The 20,900-nt window shown below is 42.9% G+C and overlaps 2 protein-coding genes across 2 annotated transcripts in view; both read left to right on the forward strand.

The window, feature by feature from the left end:
• Window positions 1–20,900, forward strand: part of LOC147684665 (uncharacterized) — a 120,058-nt gene that overhangs the window by 26,479 nt on the left and 72,679 nt on the right. The window contains exons 9-11 of the mRNA XM_086939723.1: window positions 1,825–1,878; window positions 4,215–4,268; window positions 6,971–7,024. Of these exons, the coding sequence (XP_086795849.1) occupies window positions 1,825–1,878; window positions 4,215–4,268; window positions 6,971–7,024 (162 nt within the window). The remainder of the gene's footprint in view (window positions 1–1,824; window positions 1,879–4,214; window positions 4,269–6,970; window positions 7,025–20,900) is intronic.
• LOC147684666 (CUB domain-containing protein 2-like) lies at window positions 12,281–20,191 on the forward strand. Its single transcript, XM_086940502.1, has 4 exons — window positions 12,281–12,610; window positions 14,283–14,392; window positions 18,953–19,178; window positions 19,941–20,191. Exons 1-4 carry the CDS (start codon window positions 12,397–12,399, stop codon window positions 19,943–19,945), a joined length of 555 nt encoding a protein of 184 aa, XP_086796628.1. The 5' UTR covers window positions 12,281–12,396; the 3' UTR covers window positions 19,946–20,191.

The raw sequence follows: 20,900 nt of genomic DNA on the forward strand, positions 1-20,900 counted from the left end.
AAATCACAGATATACGCATTGAGGAAAAACGGTACAACACTTTATGTATCTTCCAATCAGGCACACCTGCAAGCTCTTTACTCTGCACAGTAAACATGTCATATTTATGCTGTGTTCCTTTTTGCAGGCTGGGTACCACTGAAGAGAATCTTCGACCCTATAATTGAAGCCAAGAAAGTTGGTGAGTTTTTGGAATGAGTGACTTGAGATGTTGGTGTTGGGGCAATAGTTATTGGGGAAGTCGCATTTGGTCTGGGACTGTCTGTGCTTTTGCAATTTGTGGTAATTGTACCGCAACAGTCGTAATTGAAGCAGCAACACCAGGTGTCAGGGCTGGACTTGGAACCCAAAGCAGCCCAGGCAAATTTTGTCAGACCAGCCCAAATACGGTGCATAGCAAGAACAGCAGGGGAGCCTGACCACTACAAGAGGGATTTGGAGTGTTTTCCCCATGAAAATATAGCAAAAATTGTGTATTCTACCACCAACTTTTCATTATATATTCAATGGTATTTGTTTATAAAGCATAGGAAATGATGAGCTTACAGTGCACCAGAATAAAACAGTCTTTTTTGGGGCTCTCCAATGATTCCCTCACTATCACCCTTCATCAGTGTCTCTCATCTCTCCAAAACCCCTCTCTCAGCATTTAATTCATTCGTTTTATCGCACCTCTCTTACCAGTGTAGGGTGTCGGAGCATTATACATCACACACACACATACAGAGACAATTAATCCTACTTGTTTAAATCAAGGTATATAAAATGTTGCATAAGACAAAGAGGACTATAAGGTGTAGGATTCACATGTCATCCATACTGGTAGGCATGTTTAAGAGTGCTTGATCTGGGAAAGTACAAACTCAGGATTCAGATCGTAACACATTGGTAAGAATTGACTTTACTAATAAGAATTTATTTATACCAGAACAAACCCTTTTTTAGCAAAATTAGGATATTGAATTACTGGGAAAAAAACAAAACACACTAACCTAGATTACGTTTGTAACTAATAAACTGTACAATAACAAAAGGATCTCTGTGACAAAAGTCGTAATTCACTGAGCTATACACATAAAATACTGTTCTGATATTTATCTCTTTCCCTGTCTCATGGTACCTTCTCCCAAATAGTCAGTGCTTGGTATTGGGTGGTAAAAGGGTTTAACTTTTTATGCCAAATATTTGATATTTAGGGCTACGCCGAGCCTGATAACTCTTTAACTTCTCCACAAAAAAAATATAATTTAATCAAATCATTGAATTTATATAACTTAAATCGCTTCTCAATAACACAACAAATAATCACAAATCGTGACATATCACTCTATTAGTACTCAAACAAAACGGCAACCGCCTTTAACACAACCTGGGCCTCCACCTGTACTAGGATTTTGCCTGCACAACCACACGTAAGAATAACTCCCACAAATAAGCTACTCAAGAAAAAAAGGTGCACTGCTACCCCTTAAGAAATGCATTTGTACTAAAATATCCTCTCTGGTGTATTCTTTTCACAACTTACAATCAACACTAGCATACCAATATGTAGACTCACATTTAATTCTTTCACCTTCCATGCACTTTCTCACTAATAGAAACAGTGCTCACTTTGAAACTAAATGCCAAACATGTGAGTAAATCGAAAATATACACACTGGTAAAAGGGTTCAACTTTTTACTCCAAATATTTGAGTAAATCACAGATATACGCATTGAGGTAAAAGGGTACAACACTTTATGTGTCTTCCAATCAGGCACACCTGCAAGCTCTTTACTCTGCACAGTAAACATGTCATATTTATGCTGTTTTCCTTTTTGCAGGCGGGGTATCACTGAAGAGAATCTTTGACCCTATAATTGAAGCCAAGGAAGTTGGTGAGTTTTTTAAATGAGTGACTTGAGATGCTGGTGTTGGGGCAATAGTTATTGGGGCAGTCGCAATTGGTCTGGGACTGTCTGTGCTTTTGCAATTTGTACCACAACCGTCATAAATGAAGCAGCAACACCAGGTGTCAGGGCTGGACTGGGAACCCAAAGCAGCCCTGGCAAACTTTGTCAGATCAGCCCAAATACGGTGCATAGCGAGCACAGCAGGCGAGCCTGACCCCTGCAAGTGGGATTTGGGGAGTTTTCCCTTGGAAAATATAGCAACAATGGTGCATTCTACAACCCACCTTTCATTCTATATTCAATTGTATTAGTTTTTTAAAGCATAGTAAATGATGAGCTAACAGTGCAACAGAATACAACAATATTTCTGGGGCTCTTCAATGATTCCCTCACTATCACCCTTCATCAGTGCCTCTCATCTCTCCATAGCCCCTCTCTTAGCATTTAATTCATTTGTTTTACAGCACCTATCTCACCAGAGTAGGGTGTCCGAGTATTTTACATCACACACACACACACATACAGAGACAATTAATCCTACGTGTGTAAGTCAATGTATAGAACATGTTGCATAAGACAAAGAGGACTACAAGGTGTAGGATTCACATGTCATCCATACCGGTAGGCATTTTTAAGAGTGCTTGGTCTGGGGAAGTACAATCTCAGGATTCAGAACGTAACACATTGGTAAGAGTTGACTCTACTAATAAGAATTTATTTCTACCCAAACAAACCCTTTTTTAGCAAAATTAGGATAATGAAGCACCGGGAAATAATCACGCTAACCTAAATTACGTTTTTAACTAATGATCTGTAAATAACAAAAGGATCTCTGTGACAAAAGCAGTACTCCACTGAGCCATACACATAAAATACTGTTCTGATATTTATCTCTTTCCATGTCTCATGCTACCTTCTCCCAAATATTCAGTGCTTGGTATTGGGTGGGTCTAGGTGGTGGCTTCATTTCGTTCAGCTTCTCCTTCAACCGTAATTTCTAATTTCAAAGGCACCATATCTAGGAAAACTCAATGGCCCATCCTTTGCAGTAATCTTCCACCATTGACGAAGCCACAGACATGTATGTAATTCCAATTCTGAAATCATATAATGTGCAAGTGTACCCTGGGGAGGCGCTTCGTCACCTTTCCTTATCAAAATGGTAACATCACCTCTCACAAAATTATTAAGTTCTTTAAAGCACTTCATGATCTTTACAAAGTTCAATAATACCCAGTTCAATAAAAAAGATCTAAAGTCCATCTTTTGATTTTGTTCCCTAAATGCCACATCTCCTTCTTCAATCCTCTCACAGTTTATATCTTTGAAGACTTATTAACTAATTCCAGCGCAGCACGCTATGAAGTATGATCTCGCTTCTTGCAGCAATTCACCCTCCTTTACAATTTCTCTCGTACACACAATTCAACAACATTTAACAAATGAGATCAAACAATCTTTGCCTGCTTCACTAAAGAAAATCAAAGCACTTCAATGGGCTCTGCAAACATCATTCAATAATAATACATGCCAACAGATTTTTTATAATCTCTATCTCAATTGTGTAGTCGACGGTACCTCATAGTCTACACCACAAACGTTCAGCAGGTAAGAAAACCATAAAGTGCATTCTACACTTTTCTCTTAAGTTCAATATCGATATCCTGGGATTTAAGGCTACGCCGAGCCTGATAACTCTTTAACTTCTCCACAAAAAAAATATAATTGAATCAAACCATTGAATTTATATAACTTTAATCGCTTCTCAATAACACAACAAATAATCACAAATCGTGACACATCACTCTATTAATACTCAAACAAAACGGCAACCGCGTTTAACACAACCTGGGCCTCCACCTGTACTAGGATTTTGCCTGCACAACCACACATACAAATTTCTCCCACAAATAAGCCACTCAAGCAAAAAAGGTTCAATGCTACCCCTTAAGAAATGCATGTGTACTAAAATAGCCCCTCTGGTAGGATAACAACAAGGTTCATTCTTTTCACAACTTACAATCAATACTAGCATCCCAATATGTAGACTCACATTTAATCCTTTCACCTTCCATGCACTTTCTCACTAATAGAAACAGTGCTCACATTGAAACTAAATGCCAAACATGTGAGTAAATCAAAAATATACATACTGTGGTAAAAGGGTTCACATTTTTACGCCAAATATTTGAGTAAATCACAGATATACGCATTGAGGTAAAAGGGTACAGCACTTTATGTGTCTTCCAATCAGGCACACCTGCAAGCTTTTTACTCTGCACAGTAAACATGTCATATTTATGCTGTGTTCCTTTTTGCAGGCGGGGTACCACTGAAGAGAATCTTCGATCCTATAATTGAAGCCAAGGAAGTTGGTGAGTTTTTGGAATCAGTGATTTGAGATGCTGGTGTTGGGGCAATAGTTATTGGGGCAGTGGCAATTTGTCTGGGACTGTCTGTGCTTTTGCAATTTGTGGAAATTGTACCACAACAATCATAAATGAAGCAGCAACACCAGGTGTCAAGGCTGGACTGGGAACCCAAAGCAGCCCTGGCAAATTTTGTCAGACCACCCCAAATACGGTGCATAGCGAGAACAGCAGGCGAGCCTAAGCACTACAAGTGGGATTTGGGGGGTTTCCCTTGGAAAATATAGCAACAATGGTGCATTCTACAACCCACTTTTCATTCTATATTCAATTGTATTCGTTTTTTAAAGCATAGTAAATGATGAGCTAACAGTGCAACAGAATACAACGATATTTATGGGGCTCTTCAATGATTCCCTCACTATCACCCTTCATCAGTGCCTCTCATCTCTCCATAGCCCCTCTCTTAGCATTTAATTCATTTGTTTTATAGCACCTATCTCTCCAGAGTAGGGTGTCCGAGTATTTTACATGACACACACACACACACACATACAGAGACAATTAATCCTACGTGTGTAAGTCAATGTATAGAAAATGTTGCATAAGACAAAGAGGACTACAAGGTGTAGGATTCACATGTCATCCATACCGGTAGGCATTTTTAAGAGTGCTTGGTCAGGGGAAGTACAAACTCAGGATTCAGAACGTAACACATTCGTAAGAGTTGACTCTAATAATAAGAATTTATTTCTACCCAAACAAACCCTTTTTTAGCAAAATTAGGATAATGAAGCACTGGGAAAAAAACACGCGAACCTAAATTACGTTTTTAACTAATGATCTGTAAATAACAAAAGGATCTCTGTGACAAAAGCAGTACTCCACTGAGCCATACACATAAAATGCTGTTCTGATATTTATCTCTTTCCATGTGTCATGCTACCATCTCCCAAATATTCAGTGCTTGGTATTGGGTGGGTCTAGGTGGTGGCTTCATTTCGTTCAGCTTCTCCTTCAACCGTAATTTCTAATTTCAAAGTGTGGCTCAATGGTTAGAGCGGCAGACCCTGATGCAGAGGTCTATCCCGGGACCAGGGTTCAATTCCCCTCCTCGGCGGGTCTTGGGCTCAAAATTCCACGGACCTGATAATTCTCGCCTCGGTGCCTATTCTAATCATGGAGTCCCACTCTGCAACTCTAGGCAATAGCTTGCTTAATCTCCACAACGGCCCCCACAACGCTAAAGGATGCCTGGCCATCACCCTGGGGGTGCCCAGGAGTGGACGCCTCACAGGGAAAGCCAGGACGGGTTCCACAGCGGTATTCGTACAAGCGCCTTGAGACCCTTGCGGGTGAGTAGTGCGCTGTACAAGTATCAATTTACAATTTTACAAAGGCACCATATCTAGAAAACTCAATGGCCCATCCTTTGCAGTAATCTTGCACCATTGACGAAGCCACAGACATGTATGTAATTCCAATTCTGATATCATATAATGTGCAAGTGTACCCTGGGGAGGCGCTTCGTCACCTTTCCTTATCGAAATGGTAACATCACCTCTCACAAAATTATTAAGTTCTTTAAAGCACTTCATGATCTTTACAAAGTTCAATAATACCCAGTTCAATAAAAACAATCTAAATTCCATCTTTTGATTTTGTTCCCTAAATGCCACATCTCCTTCTTCAATCCTCTCACAGTTTATATCTTTGAAGACTTATTAACTAATTCCAGCGCAGCACGCTATGAAGTATGATCTCGCTTCTTGCAGCAATTCACCCTCCTTTACAATTTCTCTCGTACACACAATTCAACAACATTTAACAAACGAGATCAAACAATCTTTGCCTGCTTCACTAAAGAAAATCAAAGCACTTCAATGGGCTCTGCAAACATCATTCAATAATAATACATGCCAACAGATTTTTTATAATCTCTATCTCAATTGTGTAGTCGATGGTACCTCATAGTCTACAGCACAAACGTTCAGCAGGCAAGAAAACCATAAAGTGCATTCTACACTTTTCTCTTAAGTTCAATATCGACATCCTGGGATTTAGGGCTACGCCGAGCCTGATAACTCTTTAACTTCTCCACAAAGAAAATATAATTTAATCAAATCATTGAATTTATATAACTTAAATCGCTTCTCAATAACACAACAAATAATCACAAATCATGACACATCACTCTATTAGTACTCAAACAAAACGGCAACCGCCTTTAACACAACCTGGGCCTCCACCTGTACTAGGATTTTGCCTGCACAACCACACGTAAGAATAACTCCCACAAATAAGCTACTCAAGCAAAAAAGGTGCACTGCTACCCCTTAAGAAATGCATTTGCCCTAAAATAGCCCCTCTGGTAGGATAACAACAAGGTGTATTCTTTTCACAACTTACAATCAACACTAGCATCCCAATATGTAGACTCACATTTAATTCTTTCACCTTCCATGCACTTTCTCACTAATAGAAACAGTGCTCACTTTGAAACTAAATGCCAAACATGTGAGTAAATCGAAAATATACACACTGGTAAAAGGGTTCAACTTTTTACTCCAAATATTTGAGTAAATCACAGATATACGCATTGAGGTAAAAGGGTACAACACTTTATGTGTCTTCCAATCAGGCACACCTGCAAGCTCTTTACTCTGCACAGTAAACATGTCATATTTATGCTGTTTTCCTTTTTGCAGGCGGGGTATCACTGAAGAGAATCTTTGACCCTATAATTGAAGCCAAGGAAGTTGGTGAGTTTTTTAAATGAGTGACTTGAGATGCTGGTGTTGGGGCAATAGTTATTGGGGCAGTCGCAATTGGTCTGGGACTGTCTGTGCTTTTGCAATTTGTACCACAACCGTCATAAATGAAGCAGCAACACCAGGTGTCAGGGCTGGACTGGGAACCCAAAGCAGCTCTGGCAAACTTTGTCAGATCAGCCCAAATACGGTGCATAGCGAGCACAGCAGGCGAGCCTGACTACTGCAAGTGGGATTTGGGGAGTTTTCCCTTGGAAAATATAGCAACAATGGTGCATTCTACAACCCACCTTTCATTCTATATTCAATTGTTTTCGTTTTTTAAAGCATAGTAAATGATGAGCTAACAGTGCAACAGAATACAACAATATTTCTGGTGCTCTTCAATGATTCCCTCACTATCACCCTTCATCAGTGCCTCTCATCTCTCCATAGCCCCTCTCTTAGCATTTAATTCATTTGTTTTATAGCACCTATCTCACCAGAGTAGGGAGTCCGAGTATTTTACATCACACACACACACATACAGAGACAATTAATCCTACGTGTGTAAGTCAATGTATAGAACATGTTGCATAAGACAAAGAGGACTACAAGGTGTAGGATTCACATGTCATCCATACCGGTAGGCATTTTTAAGAGTGCTTGGTCTAGGGAAGTACAATCTCAGGATTCAGAACGTAACACATTGGTAAGAGTTGACTCTACTAATAAGAATTTATTTCTACCCAAACAAACCCTTTTTTAGCAAAATTAGGTTAATGAAGCACCGGGAAATAATCACGCTAACCTAAATTACGTTTTTAACTAATGATCTGTAAATAACAAAAGGATCTCTGTGACAAAAGCAGTACTCCACTGAGCCATACACATAAAATACTGTTCTGATATTTATCTCTTTCCATGTCTCATGCTACCTTCTCCCAAATATTCAGTGCTTGGTATTGGGTGGGTCTAGGTGGTGGCTTCATTTCGTTCAGCTTCTCCTTCAACCGTAATTTCTAATTTCAAAGGCACCATATCTAGGAAAACTCAATGGCCCATCCTTTGCAGTAATCTTCCACCATTGACGAAGCCACAGACATGTATGTAATTCCAATTCTGACATCATATAATGTGCAAGTGTACCCTGGGGAGGCGCTTCGTCACCTTTCCTTATCAAAATGGTAACATCACCTCTCACAAAATTATTAAGTTCTTTAAAGCACTTCATGATCTTTACAAAGTTCAATAATACCCAGTTCAATAAAAGAATCTAAATTCAATCTTTTGATTTTGTATCCCTAAATGCCAAATCTCCTCCTTCAATCCTCTTACAGTTTATATCTTTGAAGACTTATTAACTAATTCCAGCACAGCACACTATGAAGTATGATCTCGCTTCTTGCAGCAATTCACCCTCCTTTACAATTTCTCTCGTACACACAATTCAACATTATTTAACAAATGAGATCAAACAATCTTTGCCTGCTTCACTAAAGAAAATCAAAGCACTTTAATGGGTTCTGCAAACATCATTCAATATTAATACATGACAGCATATTTTTATAATCTCTATCTCAATTGTGTAGTCGACGGTACCTCATAGTCTACACTACAAACGTTCAGCAGGCAAGAAAACCATAAAGTGAATTCTACACTTTTCTCTTAAGTTCAATATCGATATCCTGGGATTTAAGGCTACGCCGAGCCTGATAACTCTTTAACTTCTCCACAAAAAAAATATAATTTAATCAAACCATTGAATTTATATAACTTAAATCGCTTCTCAATAACACAACAAATAATCACAAATCGTGACACATCACTCTATTAATACTCAAACAAAACGGCAACCGCGTTTAACACAACCTGGGCCTCCACCTGTACTAGGATTTTGCCTGCACAGCCACACATACAAATTTCTCCCACAAATAAGCCACTCAAGCAAAAAAGGTGCAATGCTACCCCTTAAGAAATGCATTTGCACTAAAATAGCCCCTCTGGTAGGATAACAACAAGGTGCATTCTTTTCACAACTTACAATCAATACTAGCATCCCAATATGTAGACTCACATTTAATCCTTTCACCTTCCATGCACTCTCTCACTAATAGAAACAGTGCTCACTTTGAAACTAAATGCCAAACATGGAAGTAAATCAAAAATATACACAGGTCCTAGGATGCATGTTTCCAGTCCAGGGAGGACCTGGCCTGGCAGTTCAGGCTGGACTGTTTCCATTGGGCACAGGGTCAACATTGATTTGCATATGGCTGGGTTCAAACTGGAATGGCATGGGGAGCAAACAAAACGATGGATTGAGGCCCAGATCTCTGTACTGGGATGAATGTATGGCATTGTTATGCATTCTGTCCATCAACAGTTTTTTTGCGTAGGAAATTGTCCAGCAGAACCAAAGTCTCTAACATGGCAGCAGAACTTCGCCTATCAGCACGCCTTAAAGACATGCTCCAATATTTAATTCCAGATAACATGAATGCGACTGATCAGAGGTGCAGTTCCCACCTGAATGTAGTGGGCATTCACCACGTCTCTCTTGAAGGAGCCCACAGCTGACCCAGTGATATTAACCAAATCTAAACTGATCTCAAACTTCCATCTTTCAAATTAAGTTTTTGAGAGTAAATTGATAAAACAACTGCAAGCTCCTTTGGTAGGAAATAATCTGAAACTGCAGTTACGAACATTGGAGAGAACTTGCTCCAGACGATGGGTAGTTGGAACCAGCAAGTCTGATGGCTTAAGACACTGTGGACTTCTCCATTCTGATTAAAATCCTTAATCTATGGATGGTAATCTCAGGGACTATCCTAAAATGGGTGCAACATTCCTCTATAAAGGATTCAGTCCTTTAAATCAATTAAGCAGCCTCTACAGACTTCATATGTATGCTGAGGATGCACAGCCCATCTTTGTCAAGCAAGGAGCTTATGAATTTAGGTTAGCATCACAAAGTGCAAATATGAACTTGTTGCTCTCTTCCACAGAGCTGGTGCACTTAAGGCTGCCTTCCGCAACCCACAATCCGTTGTACCAGACTGCAAGTGTGTCTGTATGATGTCTAGCATAGGCTTTGTACTGGAAAGGTATGTTTCCATTACAAAATACCATGCCTAGATATACTTTACATATTTTCCCAGTTTGTACATGTGCTTGTTTACAGTGCAGCTCACATCCAATGTTTGAAGGGATTGGAGATATTTAAACAATCTTGCAAATATATACCTTCCTCGAGGAGGCATAATTTGTTGGCCCAAATCCATGTCTACCAATGTTAGTAGATAGTGATTTGCTAAAGCCCATGGATGGTTTGATAAGAGGAGCTATGTACTATCCATGGAATGCTCCCTTTTTGCAAACTAGGACAAAGTAGTGCAAAGCACCACTTTGTGTCACTTGAGGGCTGCTTTCCAGCACGAAACAAGTTTTGAGCTGGAAAGTAAATCCGAAACAACACTTTGTGCCAGTTTGTGTCACTTTGGATGACACTGCACAGGTGCAAAGATTAGGTAAATCTGGCCTAAATGTCTCTGTAGGGACAACAGAATATTTTACTGCACAATATATCAAGAGATTATCCTATTGCTGAAGAAACGTGCTCTTATTCGAGTCTGTGATTTCCGAATCTTTCCATCTACCATGTGACACAAATCAAGAAGCCCCACAAGGGTGGGCGCCCTCAAGTATCTAATGCCCCCACTCAGGAACAAAATGGAGGGTCACCTGCAAGGTATAGAAAATCGCAATGAGTGCATTGAAAACCTTGTTTATGTTGCCTTTGATCCATTACTCGATTGTGATCAAGTCTTAGTTTTACTTTTTTGTTTTAAATGATTATTGCAAAAAGAACAATTGAACAGAATATTGAACAATGTCATTCACCCTAGTACAGAGATCTGGGTCTAAATCCATAGTTGTTTTGCTCCCCATGCCGTTCCAGTTTGAACTCAGTCATATGCGAATCAGTCTTGCCCCTTCTCCCCAGGGAAACAGTCCAGCCCGATCTCCCAGTCTAGGTCCTCCTTGGACTGAAAACAAGCATCCTGGGCCGGTTTCGGTGTTTTGACCCCTCACCAGCCTGGCTAGCTTGACTCCAGTGGCATGGAGAGCACCGGACCCACGTCTAGGTATACCCATCCCACTCGGGATGACAAATGCAAAAAACAATTGATGGACAGAATGTTGAACAATGTCAAACATTCACCCCAGTACAGAGATCTGGACCTAAATCCATTGTTTTTTGCTCCTCATGCTGTTCCAGTTAAAACCCAGCCATATGCAAATCAGTCTTAATCCTCCTCCACAGGGAAACAGTCCAGTCTGAACTGCCAGGCCAGGTCCTCTCTAGACTGAAAACAAGCATCCTGGGACCAATTTCGGAGTTTCACCCCTCATCAGCCATGCTAGCTTGACTCCGTCCATCATCTTGTTGTGTTTGCTATTAAATGAGCATTGCTCTTTTTTTAGCACCAGAAAGCCTTTGTTGAGTATCAGTGCGCCCAATAGTTAGTAAGTGAATAAAAAAAAATCACAGACCTTTAAAAAGATGTCGAGGCGTGATAAAAGATCGGCTGATGTAGCTGAGTGACGCCTGTGGGGCCCCTGATACAAGCAGTCTAGGGAATGGAGCCTTCATTCTTCTGTGTCTGCTGGTGGTGTTAGAATACACCACTGAAGGTGAAATTTAGTGTCTTTGATCAGCTGTGACCATGATGGTGCTCTTTAATGTTGATGCAGAATTAGTCCCCTGCCTCTCTTTGGATTGGAAGCGCCTCTGTCCTGCTGGCATGGGAACCCGGCTTGTGGGTGAAAGCAGGTCAGCAGTTGAATGTCTATGGGTTGGGAGTCCCAGCTTTGGAGGGTCAAGTTGGGTAAATATTTTGCTGACAGTTAAATAGTGTGGGCTACCAGCACACAGAAAGAAGGAACAGTAGCCACTATCTTTTGTTAAACATCAGACACTCACTTGCCCATCGGTGCTCACCTACAGCACGCGTGTCCAGGTAGCGACATGGCACTCCAGCCTCCACTCCACTCCTCTTGCGTGAAGGAACTGGGAGGCATACACAGTCTATGAACAATGCTGTGGCTATGCTGATTCTGTTCTAGGACTGTGAGAGATTTCCATACACAAACAAGTGATTTACATGCCAGAACATAAGCTAGGCCGATTGGCTATTAAATATAATGCATACTTTTATTTCTTTGTCTTTATATTTATGTGATTTCCAACAGATCCTTTCCTGGAAGATTTAAAATCCATCATAGAATACGCTCAGTCCATCACCACAGCAGCAACAACCACCACAACGGCTCCAACCTCCAGAACACCACCGACCGCCAGCGCTCCAAGTACGACCATGAAGACCACAACCGACACCATCAACAGCCCAGCAACAACAACCACCCCAACCACTTCAGCGACCTCCACCACTGTCAAGACTGCCACTGAGCTGGAGGAAATAATCACCGGCATCCCAACAACAACGACCGAAACAACAGAAACTACAACCACACCTGCAACAACAACCCCGACTACTCTAGGAACAACCACTAATGATTTCAATGATAGAGGTAGGTTGAAAGTAAGTGGTCTTTATGTTGCAATAATATTCGCTTTGTTTCACAGATTTACTACTGAGTTGAATGTCACTGCAATCAGAGCATTTTCCAGTGTGCAGTATATCCGTTAGCCCATTCATTTCAGCTACCACCATATCCTTGCATGGTTCTCCATATATCCCTTCATTTCACTCTGAGCTGCTCGTCCTAGAGAAGACAACATACCAGCCTGATGGCCGCAACTGAATTTAGGTCCGAAGATTAGAGAAAATACCCCTGGCACCAGTCTTGGGATGGCCGCGAAAGACCCTGGGTGCAAGGAAATATGAGGCGTGCAAAACTGAACAAACTAGATGATGCACAAGCCACTTCTTGACTGGAGGCGGTTGAGTCTACTATCCCCACACAAACAGATACTGGCGAGACCAAACGAGCCTTGGTGTGTGCAACTAAGTCATGCACAGAAAGTGTAAAGTGGTCGGTATTCCATCTCCCCAGCTGACACTTATTCATTCATTCACTTGAATATTAACTGGATTGACCAATGAGTTTACATTCCCTTTATGTGGTTTCTGGTGGGGGAGCAGCAGATATCGGCTTCTCTCCATCTGGCATAAATAATTAATGAATGAGATCTAGGCTATTTATCCATTTAAATCCTATTAAAACAATGCCACAGAGCAATTCGTTAGTTGGAAAACAGATTCTTGATAAAATGGTCAACGTCAGATGGGAGTAAGGGGCGGTTGACATATCGTGGTACAAAAATATAGCTCTATAAATATGGTTTGATCCACTGTATAGACCACCATTATATCTTAAACTTAGGCAGAGTTAACAATAATAAATCTATATATGACCTCTTCTAAGGTGGTACAATTTTAATCAATGTCGTATCGCCCTGTTTTTCTTGAAGAAGCTCCACGAGCCTTTTGTATGTTTTTACGTAGCACCATTCCTTTGGGCTTGCAAGCGAAGGAGACATTTACTATCATTGGAAAGCTATGTTAATTCTTAGCTCCACCCTTATTTGAGCTTCTGAAAATATCGTGAAAATTACAAATTGAAAAGGAGGTTTGACACGACACAGGACTCCTATATCTTATGTGATATTTTAAAATGGTTTTACAAGTCCCAGAGGGGTGGCTCTTTCTTTATATCACTTCTATTAGCTATTTATTAATTAATCTGAGAAATGATAATCTGTAGCACCTTATTTGACTTTCTATTGCGTTTATCGCATAAGTATAGACACCGAATTCTGAATCTTTGCACAGTTCAATCCTATACCCCATTGTGTCTGGGTTGTAATTTGTATACTGCTATTTTAACTGTCAGTTTTCATTCATTTTATTGTATTAAGAAGGATGATATTATCTTGATATGTATACTTTTATGATATATGTTTTTATATTAGATCGAATAAAGTTAAAGAAAAGAAAATCTATATGTTCCTATATATTTAGTATTGTGTCATAGAACCCAAGGTGCTGGATAACAACATCTAGCAGCCATCCAGTGCTTCAGAAGGGACCAGCCCCCTAAACCCCCCAGGAAAGAATGGCTGGTGCATGATGGGACATATGGCATCCCTCTGAGGTTGTCTGCTCTGTTGTAGGCCGAACCAATGAGGATGACCATTTATAAATGTCAATAATGAGTAAAATGTTGAATATCCTTGCAGCTTGTGGTGGAACGCTGACGGCTAGCTCTGGACAAATAACCACCCCAAACTATCCTCAGCAGTACCCAAGATCTACAATATGCATCTGGACCATCAGCGCCACTCGACTGGTAAGAGACGATCACACTTTGACTCTTCAATGCATCTCAAAGCACAGCCCTCGATCAATCAATCAGTAGATTTGTAGAGCGCTTCTTATCACTCGTGAGGTTATCTAGGCACTTCTATCAACATCCATAACAAGATGGTTACTGACAATGGTGGTGGGGCACAGACCTGCCATCCCAGGATGTTTCATAATATATTAATATTATTCAAGTCAGGTGTCTGCTAAGAGTTATCATGCTTTAGTCAAACTCTCCAGCATTTAGTGATTTGGCAAAAAATCATAAAATTATGGTTTTGGGTCCGCCGTTAATCCAAAGGGCTGTAGGGTTGATATCAAGACCTGCTCTACTCCCAAGGGTCCGGCATTAATCCAAGCTGTTATGCTCATTCCCAGACCAACTCTACTCCCAGGTGTCTGGCATTATATCAAGCTGTAGTGATCATTCCCAGACCCCCTCTACTTCCAGGCATTTAGCATTAGTCGAAGCTGTAGTGCCCATGCCCAGACCTGCTCTACTCCCAGGTGTCCGTCATTAATCGAAGCTGTAGTGTTCAGTCCCAGACCTGCTCTACTCCCTCGTGTCCGGCATTAATCCAAGCAGTAGTGTTCATTCCCAGCTGTGCTCTACTCCCAGGTGTCCGTCATTAATCCATAGGGCTGTAGGGCTCATTCCCAGACCTGCTCTACTTCCAGGTGTCACGCATTAATCCAAGCTGTAGTATTCATTCCCAGACCCCCTCTACTCCCATGTGTCCGGCATTAATCCAAGCTGTAGTGCTCATTCCCAGACCTGCTCTACTCCCAGGTGTCACGCATTAATCCAAACAGTAGTGTTCATTCCCAGACCTGCTCTGTTCCCAGGCGTCCGGCATTAGTCCAAGCTATTATGCTCATTCCCAGACCAACTCTACTCCCAGGTGTTCCTTCCAGCATTAGTCCCAGCTGTGCTCTACTCCCAGGTGTCCGGCATTAATCCAAGGGCTGTAGCGCTCATTCCCAGCTCTGCTCTACTCCAAGGTGTCCAGCATTAATGCAAAGGGCTGTAGCGCTCATTCCCAGATCTGCTCTACTCCCAGTTGTCCGGCATTCATCCAAGCTCTATTGTTCATTCCCAGACCTGCTCTACTCCCAGCTGTCCGGCATTAATCCATAGGGCTGTAGGGCTCATTCCCAGACCTGCTCTACTTCCAGGTGTCACGCATTAATCCAAGCTGTAGTATTCATTCCCAGACCCCCTCTACTCCCAGCTGTCCGGCATTAATGCAATGGGCTGTAGCGCTTATTCCCAGCTCTGCTATACTCCCAGGTGTTCGACATTAATGCAAAGAACTGTAGCGCTCATTCCCAGACCTGCTCTACTCCCAGCTGTCCAGCATTAATGCAATGGGCTGTAGCGCTCATTCCCAGCTCTGCTGTACTCCCAGGTGTCTGGCATTAATCCAAAGAGCTATAGCGCTCATTCCCAGACCTGCTCTATGCCTAGGTGTCCGGCATTAATCCAAAGGGCTGAAGCGCTCATTCCTAGCTCTGCTCTTTTCCCAGCTGTCCAGCATTAATTCAAAGGCGCTGTAGCGGTCATTTCCACCTCTGCTCTACTCCCAGCTGTCCGGCATTAATCCAATCTCCAGTGTTCATTCCCAGACCTGCTCTACTCCCAAGTGTCCGGCATTAATCCAAAGGTCTGTAGCACTCATTCCCAGCTCTGCTTTACTCCCAGCTGTCCTGCAATAATCCATAGGGCTGTAGCGCTCATTCCCATCTCTGCTCTACTCCCAGCTGTCCGGCATTAATGCAACGGGCTGTAGCGCTCATTCCCAGCTCTGCTGTACTCCCAGGTGTCCGGCATTAATCCAAAGGGCTGTAGCGCTCATTCCCAGCTCTGCTCTACTCCCAGGTATCCGGCATTAATGCAAAGGGCTGTAGCGTTCATTCCCAGCTCTGCTCTACTCCCAGCTGTCCGGCATTAATGCAACGGGCTGTAGCGCTCATTCCCAGCTCTGCTGTACTCCCAGCTGTCCGGCATTAATCCAAGGGCTGCAGCGCTCATTCCCAGCTCTGCTCTACTCCCAGGTGTCCGGCATTAATCCAAAGGGCTGTAGCGCTCATTCCCAGCTCTGCTCTACTCCCAGGTGTCCGGCATTAATCCAAAGGGCTGTAGCGCTCATTCCCAGCTCTGCTTTACTTCCAGGTGTCCGGCATTAATCCAAAGGGCTGTAGCGCTCATTCCAAGCTCTGCTCTACTCCCAGGTATCCGCTTTAATGCAACGGGCTGTAGCGTTCATTCCCAGCTCTGCTCTACTCCCAGCTGTCCGGAATTAATCCAAAGGGCTGTAGCGCTCATTCCAAGCTCTGCTCTACTCCCAGGTATCCGGCTTTAATGCAACGGGCTGTAGCGCTCATTCCCAGCTCTGCTGTACTCCCAGCCGTCCGCAATGAATCCAAGGGCTGTAGCGCTCATTCCCAGCTCTGCTCTACTCCCAGCTGTCCGGCATTAATGCAACGGGCTGTAGCGCTCATTCCCAGCTCTGCTGTACTCCCAGCTGTCCGGCATTAATCCAAGGGCTGTAGCGCTCATTCCCAGCTCTGCTCTACTCCCAGGTGTCCGGCATTAATCCAAAGGGCTGTAGCGCTCATTCCCAGCTCTGCTCTACTCCCAGGTGTCCGGCATTAATCCAAAGGGCTGTAGCGCTCATTCCCAGCTCTGCTCTACTTCCAGGTGTCCGGCATTAATCCAAAGGGCTGTAGCGCTCATTCCCAGCTCTGCTCTACTCCCAGGTCTCCGGCTTTAATGCAACGGGCTGTAGCGTTCATTCCCAGCTCTGCTCTACTCCCAGCTGTCCGGCATTAATCCAAAGGGCTGTAGCGCTCCTTCCCAGCTCTGCTCTACTCCCAGGTCTCCGGCATTAATCCAAGGGCTGTAGCGCTCATTCACAGCTCTGCTCTACTCCCAGGTGTCTGGCATTAATCCAAAGGGCTGTAGCGCTCATTCCCAGCTCTGCTCTACTCCCAGGTGTCCGGCATTAATCCAAAGGGCTGTAGCGCTCATTCCCAGCTCTGCTCTACTCCCAGGTCTCCGGCATTAATCCAAGGGCTGTAGCGCTCATTCACAGCTCTGCTCTACTCCCAGGTGTCTGGCATTAATCCAAAGGGCTGTAGCGCTCATTCCCAGCTCTGCTCTACTCCCAGGTGTCCGGCATTAATCCAAAGGGCTGTAGCGCTCATTGCCAGCTCTGCTTTACTCCCAGCTGTCCGGCATTAATCCAAAGGGCTGTAGCGCTCATTCCCAGCTCTGCTCTACTTCCAGGTGTCCGGCATTAATCCAAAGGGCTGTAGCGCTCATTCCCAGCTCTGCTCTACTCCCAGGTCTCCGGCTTTAATGCAACGGGCTGTAGCGTTCATTCCCAGCTCTGCTCTACTCCCAGCTGTCCGGCATTAATCCAAAGGGCTGTAGCGCTCCTTCCCAGCTCTGCTCTACTCCCAGCTGTCCGGCATTAATCCAAAGGGCTGTAGCGCTCATTCCCAGCTCTGCTCTACTCCCAGGTCTCCGGCATTAATCCAAGGGCTGTAGCGCTCATTCACAGCTCTGCTCTACTCCCAGGTGTCTGGCATTAATCCAAAGGGCTGTAGCGCTCATTGCCAGCTCTGCTTTACTCCCAGCTGTCCGGCATTAATCCAAAGGGCTGAAGCGCTCATTCCCAGCTCTGCTCTAATTAAGGTATCCGGCATCAATCCAGCTGCAGTGAACAGAGCATAAAGCCACACTCGCCACATTTTCTGCCTCAGAGCACACATGAGTAGTGACCCCCGATTTACTATTACAACATAACATCCAGTGTAGTTGGCGGTGCCCGCGCTGCTAATGGATGGGGTCAAAGGTGGAAGTGGACATCTCTGGCAGTAACGGTGCATGGCACACCCCTAAGAAAAGTGTAGTGCTTTGACAGTAGTCACTAAGGGGGCTGACCATGCCACTGCTACCGAAGTTTAGGAGGCGCCAGAGATCAGTATAACCTTAAGAATCTGAAACTGGAGCAAATTTGTACTGCAGATTTTAAGGAAGGCAAGGGCGGCAAGGTAAGAAATGGACAGTAATCCAGAATAGAATATGTTTCGCACAAACACACCATGTGACTTTCAACTGCATTTCATCCCTGGCAGTAAGGTCCTCAGTTGTAGCTAATTACTATGCTTAAAGAGGAAACTTATACATGGAAAAAAATACCCTCTCACTCTCCCAAATAACTCCTCTTCTATATATGTGCAAAATGTCCCTACAGAACTCACTTCACGTATAAAAACACTTTCCCGCTTTCTTCATTTGTGATTAAGCACAACACCATCTTGGGCGTCCTCCTGTAGAATGGGATTAGAAGGACTTATTTTATCTATAAGCACAGTGCCCACCAGCACCACCTCTTGGTGGGAATGGTAGGTTTTTTTTTTTACATAATCACTTACATCACACTGCCTCCTACTGGTGGGTGGTACTAATGGCTGTTTTGCTGGAATACAATGGGAATTTGCTTTGTGGTGTTTAACTGTACCTTTCCCTTTCCCACAGGTTAACATTACATTTGTAGATTTTGAGTTGGAAAAAAGCTTGAATTGCATGTTCGACTTGTTGAAGTTTGATTACCCATCTGAAGTCCCAGTGAACATTCCCAGCAACAGATACTGCGGCACTGTTGCACCCAACACTTGGGTGTCTTTCACAAGCTCTGTGCAGATAATCTTCTCCAGTGACCGCACTATTCAGATGAGGGGGTTTAAACTCCGTTACACTGCAGGTAAGACCGCAGCGATTGCGGGGTTCAGACTTTTTAGACAGAACGTAATGCTCAATGCCCAGAATACCACCTTTGGTCCCCTGTTTTGGTTGGCTGGTGGACATTGACCCTGAACTCACCCAAACACCTAGAGGCAGCTCAGGTTGGAGTATGCGCTATACAGCATTTCTGGAGGTTGCATTTCTCTGTAGTCGCAGTCGTTTGGCACGGGATTATTGCTGGTACCAGAATGTGTCCTGTAGAATGGAGGGTGACCTCCAAGATTATTGGCAAAAGCATTGCTCCTCACCTCTCTGAATTGTCTTTGGATTCTACTCTGCATTAGAGTTTCTTCCTGAAAATGGAGGATTTTAGGTCTCCTCCAAACTCTGGATGTAGTGGGTGATGGTGATTGCTAGTGCTAGATGTCTCAAGTTGGGCAATGCCAAGTCTGTGTAGCGCCCCTAGTCGTGGTGGTTGCATTCTGGACCTGCCGGGGTGAAACATGGATCCACTTCCTGGATCCCCTGGGAAGACACCACTCCGGGAGCTTCCTCTTGGCCAAGAAAGACCCTTGTGTAGTTCTCATTTGGCCCGCTTGTGGGGAGGTGAGGGGGGGCATTTGGTGTTGCAGGAGTGGGTGCCTGTAGACCTCCATATATTGGAAACTGCAAAGCTAGAAGTACCAGAATGTAAACAAGAATCTGTGTATTTTTGATTCCTGCTAGAGGAGGTAGAAAGCTAGACTTTACAACACTAACTGATTTTTATTTTATTTTCTAGAATAACAACGACAAGCTGCTCTGTGCAAAAAAATGTCCTGCAACAAGTGGCAACGGGCCAAGACTTTTGCAAGGACAGTCTTTGGTGCATCCTTTTACAAAGAAGAGGCCAATTGTCCATTGTATGGATTTGTAGCATCTCTGCGTTACTTGCAAAGCTTCTGCATTGCTTAATGTAGATTGTACGAAAAAATGCCTTGAGCGTGTGTTATTTAACGTTTTTTGCGTGTTTTTTACTTATAAAATCAATAGTTTAATAAAATATTGCTTTTCTACAAATTTCTTGAAAAAAGAATTTTTGTTTAATGGAAATCATGGATTGTATTTGTGTATATTTAGAGAGATATATACCGTGAATGTAGCCCCAAACCCACAAAGCATTGAAAAAAACAAAAATGAAATGAAAATATAGAAGCAATTTTCATCCTAAATTTTTTTTAGGAATCAACATTTTTTAACATTTTAAAACCAATATTTTATTTCTCATATTATATGTATCCTGCACTGGTATTACCAGCATTCATAATAGGCATTTAGGGCTTAGCAGTACCTGGGGAGGAGTGGGAAGCTGAGCCACAGGGGAAGCCTGGGCTCCTGGGGTGTTACTTGTATGTCTAAAGCTTGAATCACTTTTGTGAGTAAGAAGAGAAGCTGGAGGTATGTTTTGGGCTTCACTCCAATGAGGCCTGAACATTAAGACTTCTGTGAGGCGTGATGCAAGTCATTTCAAGGCAACACAGGTCCTCAAATGGAATTTATAAAACAACTCATGGGGATGTTTGTGCCACCTTGAGTGGCTTTGTAAAGAAATATATTGCACGCAGCAGCTTACGCTGCGTTGTGTTACATCTTGTTGTGATCACCATTCCATGGTTTGGGGCATCGGTGTTCCCATATATCCACCCATGGACTTTGATACAATCCCAGATATGCTAACGGTAGTAATCCTGGGATTGCACCA

Source organism: Lissotriton vulgaris, chromosome 10 (genome assembly GCF_964263255.1).
Source record: "Lissotriton vulgaris chromosome 10, aLisVul1.2, whole genome shotgun sequence".
Taxonomy (NCBI): Eukaryota; Metazoa; Chordata; class Amphibia; order Caudata; family Salamandridae; genus Lissotriton; species Lissotriton vulgaris.